The sequence below is a fragment of the Heteronotia binoei genome, chromosome 6 (genome assembly GCF_032191835.1).
Source record: "Heteronotia binoei isolate CCM8104 ecotype False Entrance Well chromosome 6, APGP_CSIRO_Hbin_v1, whole genome shotgun sequence".
Classification (NCBI taxonomy): Eukaryota; Metazoa; Chordata; class Lepidosauria; order Squamata; family Gekkonidae; genus Heteronotia; species Heteronotia binoei.
The window spans coordinates 109,550,212-109,569,002 of NC_083228.1; the positions used below are offsets into that span (position 1 = coordinate 109,550,212).

At 40.5% G+C, this 18,791-nt stretch overlaps 3 protein-coding genes across 3 annotated transcripts in view; 1 reads left to right on the top strand and 2 right to left on the bottom strand.

Moving 5' to 3' along the window:
* MED12L (mediator complex subunit 12L) overlaps positions 1 to 18,791 on the top strand; it is a 247,335-nt gene that overhangs the window by 135,890 nt on the left and 92,654 nt on the right. The window lies entirely within an intron of this gene.
* On the bottom strand, positions 803 to 3,953 carry P2RY13 (purinergic receptor P2Y13). The gene is made up of 2 exons (XM_060240892.1): positions 3,802 to 3,953; positions 803 to 1,900 (listed from the first exon to the last, which is right to left on the bottom strand). Exon 2 carries the CDS (start codon positions 1,895 to 1,897, stop codon positions 887 to 889), a length of 1,011 nt encoding a protein of 336 aa, XP_060096875.1. The 5' UTR covers positions 1,898 to 1,900; positions 3,802 to 3,953; the 3' UTR covers positions 803 to 886.
* P2RY12 (purinergic receptor P2Y12) lies at positions 13,404 to 14,522 on the bottom strand. Its single transcript, XM_060240893.1, has one exon. The coding sequence runs from the start codon at positions 14,486 to 14,488 to the stop codon at positions 13,487 to 13,489; it is 1,002 nt and encodes a 333-aa protein (XP_060096876.1). The 5' UTR covers positions 14,489 to 14,522; the 3' UTR covers positions 13,404 to 13,486.

The window sequence follows — 18,791 nt, forward strand, 5'->3', positions numbered from 1 at the left end:
GATTAGCCAGCAGAATGGAACTGGCTTCAAGATGAGGGGTGGACAGATATAAAAGTTGAAAATTATATCTTATTGTACTACATCTTGCGATGTTTTCAAAATGGCATCTTCTGCATCAAGTATGAATCACGAGTATGACTTACTATCTGCATTTCAGTAACTGGATTCAATTGAAAATTTCATAGCTGATGAAGCAAAAGGGGGTAACAGAAGCCAGTTACTGTGTAAGGAATGCAACTCAGGAACTGATTTCCAAGAGAGTCTTGAAATATTCTTTCTCACAGCCAAACTAGATGAGATTTTCCCTTGCTTTCTAAGTTGGATCAGGGTCCCTCCAACCATCCCATCAGTCAAATGTCAGCTTCTGGGAACTAATTTCTAAAGTGGCTCTAATTTAGATTAGGAACACATTGCAGCATCTTCAGCTTTTAACTCATACAATTTTCCTGAACCAAAATAATCCTGGAATTGCTAGTTGCCCTGGGGAGCTACATTACACATGTAGTTTGGTGCTCAGCTGTATGACATGGTAGGATTCCTTAACAAAATGATTGGGTTCGCTAGTCCCCGGATTTCTGGGAAAAGATTACTATTCTGTAACTGAGATGTTTAGAGTCTAGTAAAAATAATCTGTTCCAGCAGAATTTTCAAAACAGCCTTTATAGAAAATCTGGCATTTGGTTTGCATAAGACAGCAATCAATTGAAATGAATGAGAAGAATGAGTGAGCAGGTTAGTCATGTCATTTCCTTGGAACAACTGCATTTAAACAATATAGAATGAAATACAATCAACAAAACCCTTTTGAAATTAAAATGTGTTTTAATTTGGCAACATTGTTGTGCAAATATCTGAGACTGCAAACAAACCCATCTCACAGACATCACTATGTAGATACTCCAGTGTCTAGTGCAACACTTACATTTTCCTGAATTGTACTTCTAGATTTTTGCATTTTAACACAGAAGGCTTTTTCTATGAATTGTCTGCACAATAAGATGTATATTAGGGGATCCATACAGATATTTGTAGCTGCCAGCCAGAGAGTACCTTCTTTAGCAATGAATAATTGGTTCTGTATGCTGCAGTCATGGGTTTTGCCTGTTTGGCTAAGGGTGTAGGGTACTCGGGCAAAATGAAAAGGGGCAAAGCAGATGAAGAAAACAGCTATAATTATAAACACTTTACCCTTGGCTCTTTGTTTAATTTTGCACTCTGTTGTTTGAGTTTTCCTGTAAGAGCTGCATATCTTTTTAGCAATGATGACATAAAATAGGAGAATTAAGATCAGCACAATCCAGAAGACAACTTGGCATATATAGTTAACAGCTTCATGCCACTTCAGTCCTAGATGGCTCTTCAACAAAGCACACTTCTTTACAGAGAGGGGTGTAGCTTTGCGGTTTGACAAAATCATATTGGGCAAGGAGAGGCCAAAAAAGAACAACCATACAAACCCTGAAAGAATTTTTGCTGAAGTGGCAGTTCTCAACCAGATCTTCCCAAATGGCCGAACGATCTTGAGAAACCTGTCCAGTGATATAAGTCCAAGGAGTGCTATGCTGATGTACATGGTGTCATAAAATACTACTGCTGAAAAACGACAGACAAAAGCTTTGAGTTGCCACAGTCCCAGTTCTGAATCGGCCAGGATCTTTAGAGGCAGCATAAGTGTCATTATGAAGTCTGAAAACAAGATGTTCCGAAGGTACACAATGAAACTTGATGTGGCTGGAATCTGGAAAAAAGCCAGTACAGCCAAACTATTAAGTAGAAATCCAGCAAGGAAAAGAATGGTGTACAGGACTGGAAAGACCACTTGAGAAATTCTGGTGTCTCTTTGGCACTGTCCAGAGAAAGATGTTGTCTCATTGGAGATGTTGATACTTCCATTCATGGTCTAAAACAGAAAATGAGGAAGAAATATTTTGTAATATCAGTCTTTTTTATATATATATAAAAAAATTGCTGTTATGCAGACACTGAGGGCAGGATTCAGACTACATTTCCTAATTGTCAAACAGAACTTCCTCCCTCTGTCTTTCACTGCTGCTTACTGATCTTCCTGTAATGCTGCTCTAGGGATAGGGATCCAGAAGAACAACATGGTGGGGTCTGCAGTGGAAAGAAGAAAGCCAATTTAGTCTGGGTCTGACTCTGAATAAGCAAGGAAATGCCTTTTTGCTGAATCAGACAATATTTAAAATATTGAATTTCTTTATGCTTAGATTTTGAAAGCAAAACAAATGGAAAGCAAAGCAAATGTTTCATTACTATGATAATATTTGCTTAGTAATTGTCTTTGCATGTGATGTGGAAGTGTGTGATCCTCTTTCTGATCCTCTTTGAGATCTTGCGCAAAGGAGAATGTGTAATGACTGCCCACTGCAAGTTGAGTGACATGTAGTCAAAGAAGAAACACATGCTTCTCACCATAAGCACATGCTTTCTCCAATACTAAGGTTCATAGACACACTGAATGAATATGCACATTCCCTTTTCCAGCTACTCTCCTATACAAACCTGTTCAAAGTCTACCCTATTTATTATTTGTTGAGCACTTTTTGACCCTCCCTTTTTAGGAGCCTGTGGTGGCATATGTCATTTCCCCCTCACAACAGGAGCCCTGTGAGGGAGATTAAGCTGAGTGACTGGTGCAGAGTCACCCAGCAAGTTTCATGACGAGGCAGGGATTGGAACCAGAGCCTCCCAGATTCTAGTCCAGCACTCTAGCCACTATACTGTGCTGACTGTCAGACAAAGGGGAGAAAGCTTTAATTAGGTTACTTTAGTATTAGGCCTTTTGAGAACAGAATGAACATTTATAAGGAAATGTCTGGAACAAAATGGACTGCTTTTTTTTTTTTTTTAAACAAAACGCAGTGATTTGGGAATGGTGAATTTGAAATAGCTGTCTGGAACCAGTCATGGAGATCAGTGAAGTGGGAAAGGAGCATTTCATGGAAATACTAAAACTTCCTTATCCTGCTGCCATTTCTCTGTTCCAGATTACCCTTGCCAAAGAGGCTTTTCTCTAACAAAAGTACCCACAGAGTGCATAGGATGGGAATGGCTGCTATAATTAGTTTACACTTATCAGTGTGTAACTGAAAAAGTTTCAGTTACACACTGTGCGTAGTTCTCTTGGCAATAAGGACATTAGAGATGTGAGCTTTTCAGATGTCAAATCTGCTGAATCAGCATCCCTGACACCCATTAGTCATTTAGGTAATGTGTCAATCTCCATGATGATCCTTTCTTGTTCAAAAAGTAAGTCAGGCAATTAGCAGGGGCACCATAGGTGACCCAGTTTTATATTACATTATACATTGCTTTTGAAATGTTACTGACTATACTGCATGCAATGTTTGGAAATGTGGGAGGGCTGGTATTGAGAAGAAAATAAAGACAAGTTGTGCTACACTAGTGGAATACATTACACACTTCTTCAAACAGCTACCATCATACTTAGAAAACATTTCAGCAGACACTTGGTATATCTAATTTAGCAAATCAGTAATTAATTATTAGCAAAAATCTGTAAAAAGTAGTGTTTCTCTTGAAGTCTTACATGTTATATTTTGTTTTACCGTATTGTACTTCATTGTGCTAAATATAGTGCAGTACATTCTCCTAAAAATATTGTGGTACATAGCTTAATCTGTACTTTATACAAGGCTTATTAAAATTGACTTCATAGATAAACAGCACAATACTCAGTAATTCTGTGAATCAGACATTTCTTTGGCTAACTTTGATAAGGATGAATTGGAAGACAAACACTGGAATAAAATAACTTACTTCTCTTGGTAGGAATAGTTGTCTTTTCCTTCAGTGCTGGGCAATCTCTTGCAAGCGTGTTAACAACAGCAGCAAAAGTGAAATGTACTTTCAGAAACAAGCTTACAGCATTTTGTTCTTGCTGTTCCTCATTTTTTTCAGCACTCAGTCTCCCCCACCTATTGCAAGTTGTAAGGAAAGTATTCAAAAATCAGATGGTTGAACTCAATTTTGTTGTTTCTCAACAATAAAAATGCTCATGCATTGGGGTGAAAAAAAATGTACTGATGGTTTCAGTAATCATGGGAATCAAGAAAAAAATGCTGTGGAAAACTGGCTGACCTCATGGGCAAGAAAAATAGAAACTGAGAAATTGCTTACTGCAATAGTACACATTGTTCAGTTTTTTAAAAAGATGCAAATACTTGTATTTATCCAACATGGTTTTTTTTATTTCATATATTGCACCATTTGAATTTTGTTTATTGGTAACTTTCTAAACGCTAGACTGTTTACCATTATATTGTGTTAATGCATGCATATACCATGGGGAGCATCCATATACCACCTAGAGTGTATTTGTAAATAGGAGAGGAGGAGTATAAAGAATGAAATTCTTCAGCATCTGCTTGGTTAGTGAAGAAAGGAGTTTTAAGGGAGTTTGCTTAAAATATTGTCACAAGTAGAAGATATATATTTAAGAAACCTATATCTTATAGCCGAATCCAAACTATGTTACTCAGAATCAGTTCCACTGGTTTCAGTGAGCCATACTTAGATGTATGCATTGGACTGCAGCCTTAGTTTAGTAGACCAACTGAGGCATTTAAACTGTTTTCCCAGTTCATCTTTTTCCATAGGCACAAACTGTGATAGTTTGATGACAGGTGGAATCACTTCCCCGGACGGAGAGTTCCAACAATATGCTGTGGCTAGTAGCCACTGATGGACTTCTGCTCCATATGCTTATCCAATCCCCTCTTAAAGCTGTTTATGCCTGTAGCCGCCGCCTCCTGTGGCAGTGAATATTTTTAGAATATTTCTAATATTCTTTTCATAGCATCTTCATTTTTTACAGTGAAAATTCTGTTGTCACAGTATATAAAAAATAGATACTTATTTTATGTTCTTCTCTGTTTTTCATGGCTGATCTAACCTTGATGGAAACACATACTGTGGCTCAGTGGCAGAGCCTCTGCTCTGCATGCAAAAGGTCCTAGGTCCAATCTGCAGCTTCTCCATTTAAAAGGACCAGGTGGTAGGTGATGTGAAAGACCTCTGCCTGAGATGCTGGAGACACACAGCCAGTCAATGACCATTATAGACCAATGGTCTGAATCAGTATAAGGCAGTGTATCCCACTGTATCTCCATGTAAAGTAGAAATGTTATGTGATTACTTTTTACCTAGAGCGACAAAATCACTCAACAAAATTCCCCCTTAGAGTTGCATTATTTATAAGGACTCCATACAATGACCACACAAGGATCACAGATTATTTCCCGCCCTGCAACAATCCCTTCCAAACCCAGGGCAGCTAATTCCCTGAGTCATGAGACCCAGTGGAGCAGCTGCCAGGAGGGCTGTTGTGGAAAAAGTAAAGGAGTCAAAACCACCCTCTCTTCTCTCTCCAGTCAGGAGTATCCCTCTTTCCTCTCCTCACTGCAGCCTCTGAGTCTGCATAGGTATTACTCCCACAACCCTCAGAATAACTTTGAGGAAGAAAGGGAACTGTGAGAGGAGGAGAAAGGGGGCAGATCCACAGTCATCAGTATTTTCTATTTACTAAAGGACCTCTGGATCCAACCCAACATTCTGTTTTTATTTCTTTGGTCAGAGGAAATTATTCTTGTGGTATGTTTTCAATGAAGCATATAAATAGAGATTGGAATATCTGCCTTCAGGGCAAGAGTTGTGATTCAGAGGAAGAGCCACTGCTTTGCAGCCATAAAGGTCCAGGTTCAGTCCCTGGCATCTTCAGTTAAAGGACCAAGCAAGTAGATGATGTGAAAGACCTACTCCTGAGACCCTGCAGAGCTGATTAAATAATACTTACCTTAATGGACCAGAGGCCTGATTTGGGATAAGGCAGTTTCATGTGTGTTCATATGTACCTTGAGTCCCATGTGAGTAAGAGGCTGGCTGTAAGGGCTGTGAGTTAAATAAATTCAAGCAGAATGTTGGTCTAGGAAACTGGCACTCTGCAAAATTCTGCCCACTGCCTAACAGTATGAGTAATTGTTCTTAGAAAAAAGGGAACTGAAAATAGCTAGAAGTGTGAATTAAAATTTGGTCACGAATAGATCATTGACATTTAAACATTATTAAACTTCAAAAGGTAATTTTATTCCATACTTTGCATATACTATTATAGCAAAATTTTAATTTGATATTTACAAGCATTTTTCCTGTTGGCTATGTGTATATTTTTCTTAAACTTGTTTTTCTTTCAAACCACTTGTGGGCATGCTGTTTCCTCTGCCCTACTCCTCTTTCAGCTTTATTTTACTATAACACTGCAAATGTAGTTGTTCCTGTTTCATACAGGATAATTTAGGCTTGATTTAGAATAAACAGTTTGGTCTAGTTATGCGTTCATAATATTGTTATAATTGCGTCCTCATCTTCATCTAGGGATATGTTAATGTGATTTTTCCTTTCATGAATAAAACACATAGCCAGTTTTGGCAACTCGATAACTGCTGCAGACTGAGATTTCTGACGCATGGCTATATTAACACAGCCTTTCAAAGGATAGTTCCTCTCAGGAACTTTTACCAGTCACATTAAACACTCAGTGGTGGGAAGTGTGATCAGGTTGCAGCTGATTTATAGCAGCCCCGTAGGGTTTTCAAGGCAAAAGATGAACAGAGGTGGTTTGTCATTGCTTGCCTCTGTGAAGCAACTTTGGAGTTCCTTGGTGGTCTCCCATCCAAGTAGGGCTGATCCTGCTTAGCTATAATATCAGCTAGCCTGGGCCATCCAGGCAAGAGCCATTAAACACTTAGTTGTGTCCATGTAGCCTATCTAGAAGTGTGTTAGTCTATTTTTTTTTAAGTTCTGCCACCTACTCTCCTTGATTATAAACTCCATTTGTAAAACACGGTGGATGCTCGTAGCTGTGAATCCCAGACCAAGTAGTGCTAGCAATGTTTTTCTCTAACATTTCTTATCAAGGGTGTCTCAAAATTGGGGGGGGGGGACTTAATTTGGCATCTCTTCAGATAGGTTGCACTGATGGAGAACTGTCTTATGCACATGCACATTAAGTACTTGAAAGGATGTCTCAGGAAAAGAGAATATTAGGATTTTGAAATTTTGAATTGTATTTCTTTACAAAGGAAATGTCCTCCTCCTGCAGGGTCTGAAATCTTGACCCTCCCCCGAGCCAGTTTGGTGTAGTGGTTAAGTGTGCGGACTCTTATCTGAGAGAACCAGGTTTGATTCCCCACTCCTCCACTTGCACCTGCTGGAATGGCCTTGGGTCAGCCATAGCTCTGGCAGAAGTTGTCCTTGAAAGGGCAGCTGCTGTGAGAGCCCTCTCCAGCCCCACCCACCTCACAGGGTGTCTGTTGTGGGGGAGGAAGGTAAAGGAGATTGTGAGCCGCTCTGAGACTCTTTGGATGTAGGGCGGGATATAAATCCAATATCATCATCATCTTCTTCTTCTTCTTCTTCTTCTTCTTCTTCTTCTTCTTCTTCTTCTTCTTCTTCTTCTTCTTCTTCTTCTTCTTCTTCTTCTTCTTCTTCTTCTTCTTCTTCTTCTTCTTCTTCTTCTTCTTCTTCTATCATAGCAGAAAATAATTTACTACTTGGTAGACATAATATGATTATTCTATATTAATATTCATTTTTAAAAAACCAGCAAGCAGTGAAATTTATGGAGTATCTGAGTGCTGACAGCAGTTAATATATCTCAAAATGTTATGTATTATACTTTATTGTTACATAACATTGTAGTTCTTTTGCATTGTAGTACCATTCATAATATTGTCCATTATAGAAAGCAAGTTCTCACAACTGTAATTTGTTACAAATTATTTGCCCCTTTAAATACAGCATAATGTAATTTTAAAAAATTATGTTAGTTTTTCTACCATCCACAGAAACTTTACTCCCAGCAGGTAAAATACCACTGGGGGACATAAAACTATTTACAAGTTCTTCCTTTAAAAGGCATATGAATCAGTAGGTGGTTTGTGGTCTTACGCTGACTGTTGAGTCTTTCATTGAGCCAGGCAAGGCCAGTGTAGCTTTATGTTGCAAATAAGCAGCGCTCCTGATGCTGCTGTCTCATAAAGCTCAACACTGACTCCTTTTTAACATCAACTTTGAATTGTCAGTTCTGTGGTCTGATTTGAATGCTGTTGACTATTAGAAAAGAATGTAACAAAAAAGTAAAATATTTTTCTGATATAACTCAGAGAAAAGGAAATAACTTTTCTATATGTGCTGTTCCTAATTAAAATATTTATTGGAAAGAATATTTGGTGAAGAGCTGCAATGACTTTTAGTGCACTGAACACAAGGAAAGCATCCGGTGAATTTTTTGTGTACGGGGGCAGCGGTTAAGCATGAGGAAGAGGAATACAGAATACAGATGAGGAAGTCTTTAAAATGTGTAGCAGAACATGATTTTTAATCTTCCAATGTACTTGAGCCAAGAGGCTTTCATTCAGGAGACTAACTTTTAAATATAGAGATCTTTACCAGATTTCTGCTTAAGCATCAGAGAGGACTCACCCCTTTTGACACCTCCAAGATTATGCAGAGGACCTTGGGACCCATGTGTACAACAAGCTATGATTAATTGGTTTCTGCAGTGAGAAAGGTAGTTGGACCAGATCACCCCTCTTACACTACCAGAAAAACTGATAGGATTCAACCCTAAATAATTTCATGTGATCTAGCATGTGTGTCGAACTCATTTGTTATGAGGGCCAAATCTGACATAAATGAGACCTTATTGGGCTGGGCCATGTGTGTCATAAAATGTAATGCCAGGTAGTGGAGATATAAACTTTATAAAGGACACAGACAAACATAATTAATTTTTTTAAAAAACCACCTTAAAACATGCTTAAAAGTTTAGCACTCATGCAATATTTTGTTTATTTAACAGTTTATTTAATTGTTTATTTATTTATTTAACATGGGGAGGGACGGTGGCTCAGTGGTAGAGCATCTGCTTGGTAAGCAGAAGGTCCCAGGTTTAATCCCTGGCATCTCCAAAAAAGGGTCCAGGCAAATAGGTGTGAAAAACCTCAGCTTGAGACCCTGGAGAGTCGCTGCCAGTCTGAGTAGACAATACTGACTTTGATGGACCAAGGGTCTGATTCAGTATAAGGCAGCTTCATATGTCCATATGTCCAGTCTCTGATAACTGATACCTCTTGCTCTGAATTATTGTATCAAAATCTGGAGGCAATGTCTGTGCTGTAGCAATCTTGAGTATGCTGTTCAGGTGTTGTTCAGGCGTATATCTGTTAATTCCAAACCTACTTTTGATTTATTGACATTCATTACAGAAATCTTATGGTCCATGCTTTGCACTTAAGACCCAGGGGAAAACATGAAATGGCTGGGCATTGCAGGCTTTTGTACATAAGCTGCTTCGTGTGCTGGTCAGCCAATGTAGAAAATAAAGGCTTTGTTTTGTAGCTTCTGCACAATTGATCAAGCCTGGCAAAGCAAGCTATGATGCAGAAGGAAGCAGGAGCAAAGAAGGAAGCAGGAGTTGCTTGCAGGCCTGATAGGAGCCCTCTGGGGGGCCTGATTTGGCTCTAGGGCAACATGTTTGATGCTCATGATCTAGAGTGTAATACATTTTCCTGTTTCCTTCCACATCAGCACAGGAAGTTTGAATCCCAGTTAGTTTGGGAGCTAAAATGTACAAGTACTATTACCATCACCAACTTCCCTTATGGGAAATTATACAACTGGCTTCTCATTTGTTTGTCTTGCAGTATCTGTAACTACATCTCCTTTCTTTTTCTTTATATATACCTGGCTAAAAATGAATGCATCAAAACCTATTGGCCCTGGCTTTGTTCTGTTAGCCATGAGTACATCAAACTCCTTACTCTATCACCTTTCAGTTTTTCTCAGTGCACAGTCACAGTTTTAAAAGAAAACACAGCGGTAGTAATACTGCAGGATTTCTCATTCAGAAACTGGTTGTTGCTAGTATTGCAGAATATGGTGTGGCTCAGTAGCCCTCATATCCACAAACTTGATGTCCAACTCAGTACAACAATGAGAACCATCAGCGGTTGTATTAAACCCACTCCGACCTATTGGCTACCCATGTTATGCCACAGTGCACCCCCCGCGTCTCCACAGGATGTTCTTCTTCATGAATATAGAAAGATCACTGAAAACTGAGAGTTGCCCATTCACAAAGATATGGCTGACACGCCTACTAAGATCCCGACATACAGCAGTAAGAGCTGCACAAATCCTGCAGTCACAAAATTTCAGTCTAGGGAATGAATGGTTGCAAACATGGATACAGTTAGTTCCACCCAGGTGCTGAATTCTAGCAAGAGCTCCTTTGCATATTTAGGCTACACTCACTGATGTAGCCAATTCTCCAAGAGCTTACAATGCTCTTTTTTGTAAACTCTTGGAGGATTGGCTACATCAGGGGTGTGTGGCCTAATATGCAAAGGAGCTCCTGCTAGAATTCCACCCCTGGTTCCACCCAGTACCCATAACCTGATAAATACCAATGAGTAGCCCACAGAATTTGACTTAGCACATAAAGTATGGAAGACAGATAATAGAATATGAACAAGCTTTGGCATTTATGTTGACCTGTTGTTTAAATGGGGGAAAATACCAGGACCCAAATGAGATTGTGGTGCAGCCCACCAAGCTATTTTCCATCTGTCACAGGAATGTGAGCATTGTGCTTTTTAGGGAGATGTGATAGAGCTCTTTGAACTCTCCCCAGCTGTGACTGCATGGATTGAAAATTTAGAAGTTAATATTTTGGGGGATTGCCCAATCAGTCTACATACCAATTGTCAAGCATGGATATTTCCCAATAATCAGTCTTTTCTTATTGAATCAAAAGTTGCTTTATTGTCCATAGCTTTGCCAAGGACAGATTCCTTGGAAGTAATGACATGTAAAGACTTACATAGTTACTTTATAGGACAGCTTCAAAGGATAACATACAGATGCAATTTGAGTCATGGGTTCAAAGGTTACTACAAAGTATCTCTTTTATTACTAAGGAATGTAAGTTAATAGAAACATTTCCCTTTCTCACACTTTCATTACTGTTGCATCCATTTGCTCAAACTGTATGGGGTGTGGTAGGGAGTCCCAGTGCTTCCACCAACTTGGGTGTGATTATGTCTCTAGTGCACCCTGAATCGAGCAAGGCCTGAGCATGTATAAAACGTTTCAGACTGTGGTTTAACAAAGTAAATGGGATGAAAAACAAACTTCCCGTTATTCTCACCCACAACAGTGCCATTAATTCCGCAACCTGCTGCTCGGCACCTCTCAGTGCAGGTTGTCCCCGTTTCCCGCCGGTTTGTTCTCCCAGTCGTCTTCTCCCATCTCATCCACCATGACAACCCCCTCCTCTTGTGGAGCCACCGATGCCGAACTCCCTTTCGCGGACTCTTTCGCTCGTCCGTCTGTCTTCTTCGCCTTGGGTGCGCTGGCCTTCAGAACGAGGGGGGGAGGCTTGAGGTCATTCCGGGCAATCAGCCGCCAGATGGTTTTGGTCGCCACATCGAAAGCAGCATTGGAGGGTAGCTGGTTTGGTAGCAAGCCAGTCTGGCTTGCTTTCTTCCCTTCAGGTTTTGCCCCTGACTGAGACTCACGTTCCCCCTTACTCCCTTGTTGCTGTTGATGCTGGAGAGCCACTCGCTTCATGTTAGTTTCGACTTCACCTGCCAGTTGCACCCACCCTACCAACGTGATAGGGCTGGCTTGCTGAAGGGCTCGATCCAGTACACTCGCGTTTAGACCTCAATGGAATTGCTCTATCTTCATTTGCTCACTCCACCCTCTTACTTTTGCCACATTGACTCTGAATTCGGCTGTGTATTCTCTTACCGTTTTAGACCCTTGTTGTAGATCTCTCAATGCGGTGAGGGCTCTTGTTTCTTGCAGAGGGTCCTCGTACTGGGTCAGTATGGCCCTCAGGAATGCCGCCACGTTGCCCAACTCGGGGCTCCTGGTCTCATACAGGCTCACGTACCATTGTTCCCCCTTCAGCTTCGACCCCAAATAGTCTACTCTGCTGAACTCGTTGGGGAAGGTGTTCCCCCAGTAATACATGAAGCTATTTGCTTGTATTGAGAAATACTCCACCTCTTTGGGGTCCCCGTCAAAGGTGGCATCCAGGTCTCGGCCCCTCCCATAGTCACGTGGTAGCGGCAACGGTAGTGGTGGCTGAGGTTGTTGTGCAACTGGGGGTGGCAGGGGAGGAAGCCGGTGGTTGTAGTGCTCTTTCCAACTGCCTTCTCACCTCTTGGACCACGAAGGTAGCATTGGTTTGCATTTCATCTCGCAGCCCCTTGGCCATCTCTGCCATCTCAAATCTCATTGTTTGGAGGAAATCCCGGGCATCAGGGTTTTGCTTTTCCTCTTCCTCCTCATCTGGGTCCGGGTCAGAATATGGCCAGTCTCTGTCGTCCCAGCCATTTCTCCCGCTTGCCTCTGAAGTGCCCTGATCGCTATCCTCTCCCATTCTCAAACGTGCGGAGGGTAGTGCCAGGATCGCTTCTCTCCGAGCTGGTGCTCCGTCCATTAGGGTGGTGGACTTTCAAGGGACCCACACTTTGGGAGTGATGAACAGCTGCTGGATATGCAGCGGAGATTCTCTCCCTGCCGCTCTCCTAGTGTCAAGGATGTGCCACGGAGGAGTTTGCGGGTTGGCACCTTCTCCTCGCTCTTCGTCTAGCGGCCTCTTTAAGGTGTTTGGAACCTCTCCGTTGTCTGGAGCTCTCTCTGCCATATGGTCAGAAAGTTGCCAGTTCGGTTATGTCCCTCAGTAGGATTGCTTCCAAAATGTCAAGCATTGATATTTCCCAGTAATCAGTCTTTTCTTATTGAATCAAAAGTTGCTTTATTGTGGAAACTCCATAGCTTTGCCAAGGACAGATTCCTTGGAAGTAATGACGCGTAAAGACTTACATAGGACAGCTTCAAAGGATAACATACAGATGCAATTTGAGTCACAGGTTCAAAGGTTACTACAAAGTATCTCTTTTATTACTAAGGAATGTAAGTTAATAGAAACATTTCCCTTTCTCACACTTTCTCTGCGAGTAGATAAGACCTGTCTGTGTGAATCTGGGGGAGAGGTACATCACAGTGTTACCAGCCAAGCTAACCTAAACATCCTTGAGCCAGATGGATTTATTATTGCCCTTAGGTTGTAAAAGAGGGGGGAGAAGGAGAGCTTGGTATCCTGCTCTTTGTCTGAGGAACCATAATGGTTCTCAGAAATATGCATGCTTGACACCAGTTGTATCAATTTGGTTATGTATTTTATATTATTATATGCTTCCTGCATGTAAGTCTGTGATACAATAAATAATAATAATGATAATGTTGCTAGTATCATGAAAGGTTCTTGAATGGAACAGAAAGAGAAAGGCAGGTTTATGGCTAGAACAAATACATGCATTGAAAAGAATGCAAAATGTCATTGGCAACATTATATGGATTTCTCATTGCTCTATATTGGAGTTTCCTCATCATCCATTGTTTCTATGTTCTGATCCCCCCTTGTTTTAATCACATACTTATGCAGTGTCTTTCGAAGTGATTTTCTAAAGGATTTACAGAGGGCAAAGTATATAAATGGATCTAGACAGGCATTCAGCGAAGTCAGCCATAAAGTGCTCTCTTTTATATAAAACAATGTGTTCTGAGTGGAACATTTGAAAACATCTCTTGTTTGGCTCAAGGTGTAAGGAATTCTGGCAAAATGGAAAGGCACAAAGCAAATAAAAAACACACCAATGATGATGAAAACTTTGACATTCACAGTCTTCTTGTTTGCATTTCCCATACTTCTTGTTCTTCTGTAGGATTTATACAGTTCTTGTGTTATAAGTGTATAGCATATGATTATGATGGCAAAGTTAACCCAGAAGATAAACTGGCAAATATAGTTAACAATTTCGTGCCATAGTAACCCGAAATCAGATTTCAAATAAGCACATTTTTTCACTGTCTCCTGTGTTGGTTCCTTATTTGTCAGAATCATGTTTGGAAGTGACAGAGAGAACATAAATATCCATATAAGTATGGAAAGAACCTTGGCAGCCATTACATTGCCAGTGGTGGATGATTGGAAAGGTTTGGCTGTTTTCAAGTAGCGATCAATAGTTATAAGGCCCAGGAAAATAATGCTGATGTACATGGTGAAATAAAATATAACCTGGGATACTTTGCAAACAAATCCTCTCAGTTCCCAGGATACCAGTCGTGCATCACTGAGAATTTTGAATGGAAATGTCAAGATCATGAGGATATCAGAAATTACTGTGTTCTTAAGAAAGACAATAAAATTAGATTTGCTGGAAATCTGGAAGAACACTCCCATGGCCAGTCCATTCATAATGATTCCCACAAAGAAAATAAAAGTGTACAGCAAAGGAAAGAGAACTTGATTGATTTTGTTATCACTGCTGCAGTTGCTGATGTTTCCAGGAGGGTCATATTCTGGTTTCATTTGGGCTGTGTTTTATTTTCTCCTAAAACAAAAGGAAGATATCAGTAATGTAGGCACCATCAAGTTGCAACTGACTTATGGTTTACCCCAGCAAAGGGCTTTCAAGGCAAGTGAGAAGCAGAGGTGGTTTGCTGTTGCCTTCCTCCGCAGAGTCTTCCTTGGTGATCCCCTGCTTAGCTTTTGAGATTGGACTATACCATACCATTCCACATTCCATCAGTAACAGCCTCTAGCAATTATTTCACCAGGGATAAATTCTTCACCAGTGGATCTTATTTTTATCTGGACAATTTCTTGAGCCATATTGGAGAAATATTTGCAAACAGATCTACTTCTCAGGATGGCTGAGACAGGTGTGATAGGCCTTCCATAAATGGGTCTATTTGCTCATAAATACTTTGTCAAAATAATCTGAGTCTCCCCATAAATGAGTCTATTTACAAGCCACTATTTACAAGTCTATTTACAAGACTCAATACACATTACATAGAAGATCCATAATTAAGCATTAGCAAATAAGAAAAAAACAATAGCACACCATGGGACCATATCATAAGGGGGACAAGAGGTTAATCTGCCCTCTCCATTCCATTTCTCCAATAGAGGATTTTCCCTGGAGCTGATGTTAGCTGCAGCAGGTATTTGCATAGTAGTGGCAGCAGCTGGTATTTATGTGTGATTGCTAATTCCACTTCCTCTTCCAGTGCTAGGGTTGCCAAGTCCAATTCAAGAAATATCTGGGGACTTTGGGGTGGAGCCAGGAGACACTGGGGGCAGAGCCAGGAATAAGGGTGTGACAAGCATAATTGAACTCCAAGAGAGGTCTGGCCATCACATTTAAAGGGACAGCACACCTTTTTAAATGTCTTCCTTCCATAGGAAATAATGGATAGGGGCACCTTCTTTTGGGGCTCATAGAATTGGACCCCCTGGTCCAATTGTTTTGAAACTTGGGGGGTACTTTGGGAAGAGGCACTAGATACTATTTTGAAAATTTGGTGCCTCTACCTCATAAAACAGCTCCCCCAAAGCCCCCGAAACCTCCAGAACAATTCCCCATTGTACCCTATGAGAATTGATCACATAGGAAATAATGAAGACGTTTCCCTCTCCCCCCCCCCTCTTTCTGGCCAGTCTGAAGCAGCGGATCAGCCTCTCTACTCACCATTTGCTGCCAGCTTCTTCACAGAAACACACACAGACACACCATCCTAAATGGAAGCCTTTCAAGTCAAGCCTCTGGAGGTGCAAAGGCACATGGTCCTTTGCGGGCGGGGCTCCCTCTCTCCCCCCCTCCCCCGCCAGCCAGCTGATTGGGACCGGAAGCAGCCTGGGAAAACTGAAGAAAGGCTGCTGCGATCGGGGCTGGGTGGGAAGGGCAGGGCAAGGAAAAGCTGCTGAGATCGCGGCTGGGTGGGAAGAGCCGCCATTCCCCCCCGCTTTCCAGATTTTTGGCTAGCGGGGGAAGAAGGCTCCAAATCAGGGGTCACCAGGCAAGGCGGGGGATTTGGGAAGCCTATCCAGTGCACATGCAACTGAATTACCCTCTCCTGTCTTTAATTGATAAAGAAAACATTGGTTTATCCAGTCACAGACCTTCCACATAATGTGCAGCCTTTAAGCTACAAGCTTGTAGAAGAAGACTGGAATGCATAAATTACATAAGCAAATAAATGAACATATGCTACTATCTGTAAATTTTGAAGCAGGAAGTGTGCTCCCCACTGTGACCCACTGAACTCTTGGAAATTTTGTTCTTGAGGATCAAGAGATCCTCATGAATAACATAGGGGTAAAGTGGGATTCTATAGTAGGTTGGAGGGAAGTGGTGGAAATTGCTACCTGTTGTCCTGCAAACAAATACTAGTCCATCAGAGGAACTACATGGATACATGGCAGTGTTCTTTATGAAATTCTACAGGGAAGTCATTTTCTCATTCATGAAACAGGGACTTCTCCATGAGAAATTCTGATAGTCTATAGCCATATACACAAAATCCATCCAGTATATGGTATCATCATCATTGTTGCTTTTCAGTTAATTTTGAAAACTGGGACAGATGTACCCAGAAGGAGTGTGTTTTGTGTAATTGATCGAGGCCTGATGGTAATGTAAATTTCATGAGCTGATTTAGGGGTTTTTTTGCTGAACTTTTTGTTTCTTTAGTAAGTCTTGGTGAAAATGGCATATTGCATTTTGTTAATAAATTTATTTATTTTATTTATAGACTGCCCTTTACACAGTTAAAAACAATGCAGTAAGGTCATTCATGTTACCAGCAATGCAATGAAATTAAATTACATAACATAACAGAGAACGCCCTATTAAAATACTGTACTGCATACAATAAGCATTGATAGCTAGCATGGGAGAGTTTTTCAAGTGTCAGACTAGAACCCAGGATGTCTAGGTTTGAATCCCCACTCTGCCATGGAAACTTACTGGGTGACCCTGGGCCTATCACACCACCTCAGCCTAACCTAACTCACAAAGTTGTTGTGGAGATAAACTGAAGGAGGGGAGAATAAAGTGAAGGAGGAAAGAATAAGCCACTTTGAGTCCTATTCAGGGAGAAAAGTGGGATAATAAAAAATAATGAAATAAATCTGGATTTCAAAATTAGTGCAACAGTATAATATATTCAGAGCAAAGTGATAAATGCTACCTACCTACAGCTTCACTAACTGCAACACTATTCTCCTTATAAAAAGGCCATTTTGAATAATTCTGTTTACATATTCTTGTGAAATGATAAAAGCATGGGAGCCTTTTTCAGGCAGGCCATTCTCTCAAGTTGGATCCACAGCAGAGAATGCCCAGGTACAGGCAGCCAGTGATCTTACTCCTTTGCAGGGTCACACCTTCAAAAGGCTTTGTTTGGGTGAGCCGTGCTCTTCTGGTGTAAAGGTCATACCATTCACAAAGTGAAGTATTCTGTGAATGAATTACTTGAAATCTCTCATGTGGGGAAGCACACTCAGAATCAGATGAGCCCAGCAGAGCCATTACTAGCTAATTTTGTGCCTGATGCAAGAGTATCAAATTAAGCCCCCTCCCCCTTCTTCCTAGTTGTTATGTTGGTTAAAATGTCAATACGTAAATAACAAGAGTAATAATAATATGTTTATTTTAGTCATTAAATACTTCTGTGCCCCGTAGCTTTGGCCCCCAAGGCAAGTAGCATATTGGGGGGAGGGGGGGAGGTTAATTGTTTCAATAAAAATAACTGCTTTTTTCCTCACAGGTGAGACAATATGAGTGTTTGTATTTGTCCTCTATTGTGATAGATTGGGTAAGAAAAAAACAGAAAGAAAAGGTAGTGTTAGACATGCCCTCCCATGGCACTGCTTCACCATTCCAGTTGGTTGCTTCTCCTTCACATAGCTGCTTTTAAATAAAATACAACTTGCTGGGGATCAGCTCACTATTTATTTATTTATTGCACTTATATCCCACCCTTCCCAAACCGGCTCAGGGCGGCTAACAGCAGTCACAATTCAATGACAGATTCACATTACAATAAAACATGATTAAAACATTAAAATATTGTCTGCTTCATGTATAATCTGACACTAAGAATACTGTGAAGAATTTTTTGAGGTCATCAGCTGTTGTGTATATTGCTGGTGCCATCTTGTGGTTGATCAAAATAAAGAAAATTTCACAGACTTTAATGACTGTCACTTAAGTGGTTGATTTGATGTACAAATACTGTTCTAGTATGATTTCCACACAGCTTTACATTATCCTATTTTGGTCATTCTAACAATGTTAAGAAAATAAGAGTTTTCTTTCCTGGTGGCAGATTTGCCCAGACAAAAGAATAGAAACTACGTTTATTTTATTAGACTTATAAAATGGAGGGTGGACTGTTGAACACAGTTTATCTTCTTGAAGCATTTGTATGCCAGGCTGCCTATTAAAACTACCCAAGGTAGCACAGAGCGAATCACTGAGATACATACAATAAAATAGAAAATGATCCAGGTAATCTAGGTAGCAGCAGAAAATAAAATATAGTAATAAAATAAAATATAGTCTTATAGGGTATAGTCCTATTTAGATGTGTAGTGCAGAATAAATATATGTAAAGGAAGAGTTCTGCCTTCAGTGTATGTTCATTTGCTTGAAAGTTATGAATAGACCCTCTATATGAATAACTGTATACCCACAGAGGTCTCTCTGTTCAGTTGGAATCCCAGCCTTTTCTATGGTTGTCAGCATGTTGACAGTTCCTACACATTTATGGTGGTATGGTGATAGGCTCCTTTCTTCTTTTTAGATATAGTTATTTATTTATTT

Bases quoted from the DNA above. Each gene is read 5' to 3' on its own strand.
- P2RY13 (XM_060240892.1), bottom strand. From the start codon at position 1,897: ATGAATGGAAGTATCAACATCTCCAATGAGACAACATCTTTCTCTGGA.
- P2RY12 (XM_060240893.1), bottom strand. From the start codon at position 14,488: ATGAAACCAGAATATGACCCTCCTGGAAACATCAGCAACTGCAGCAGT.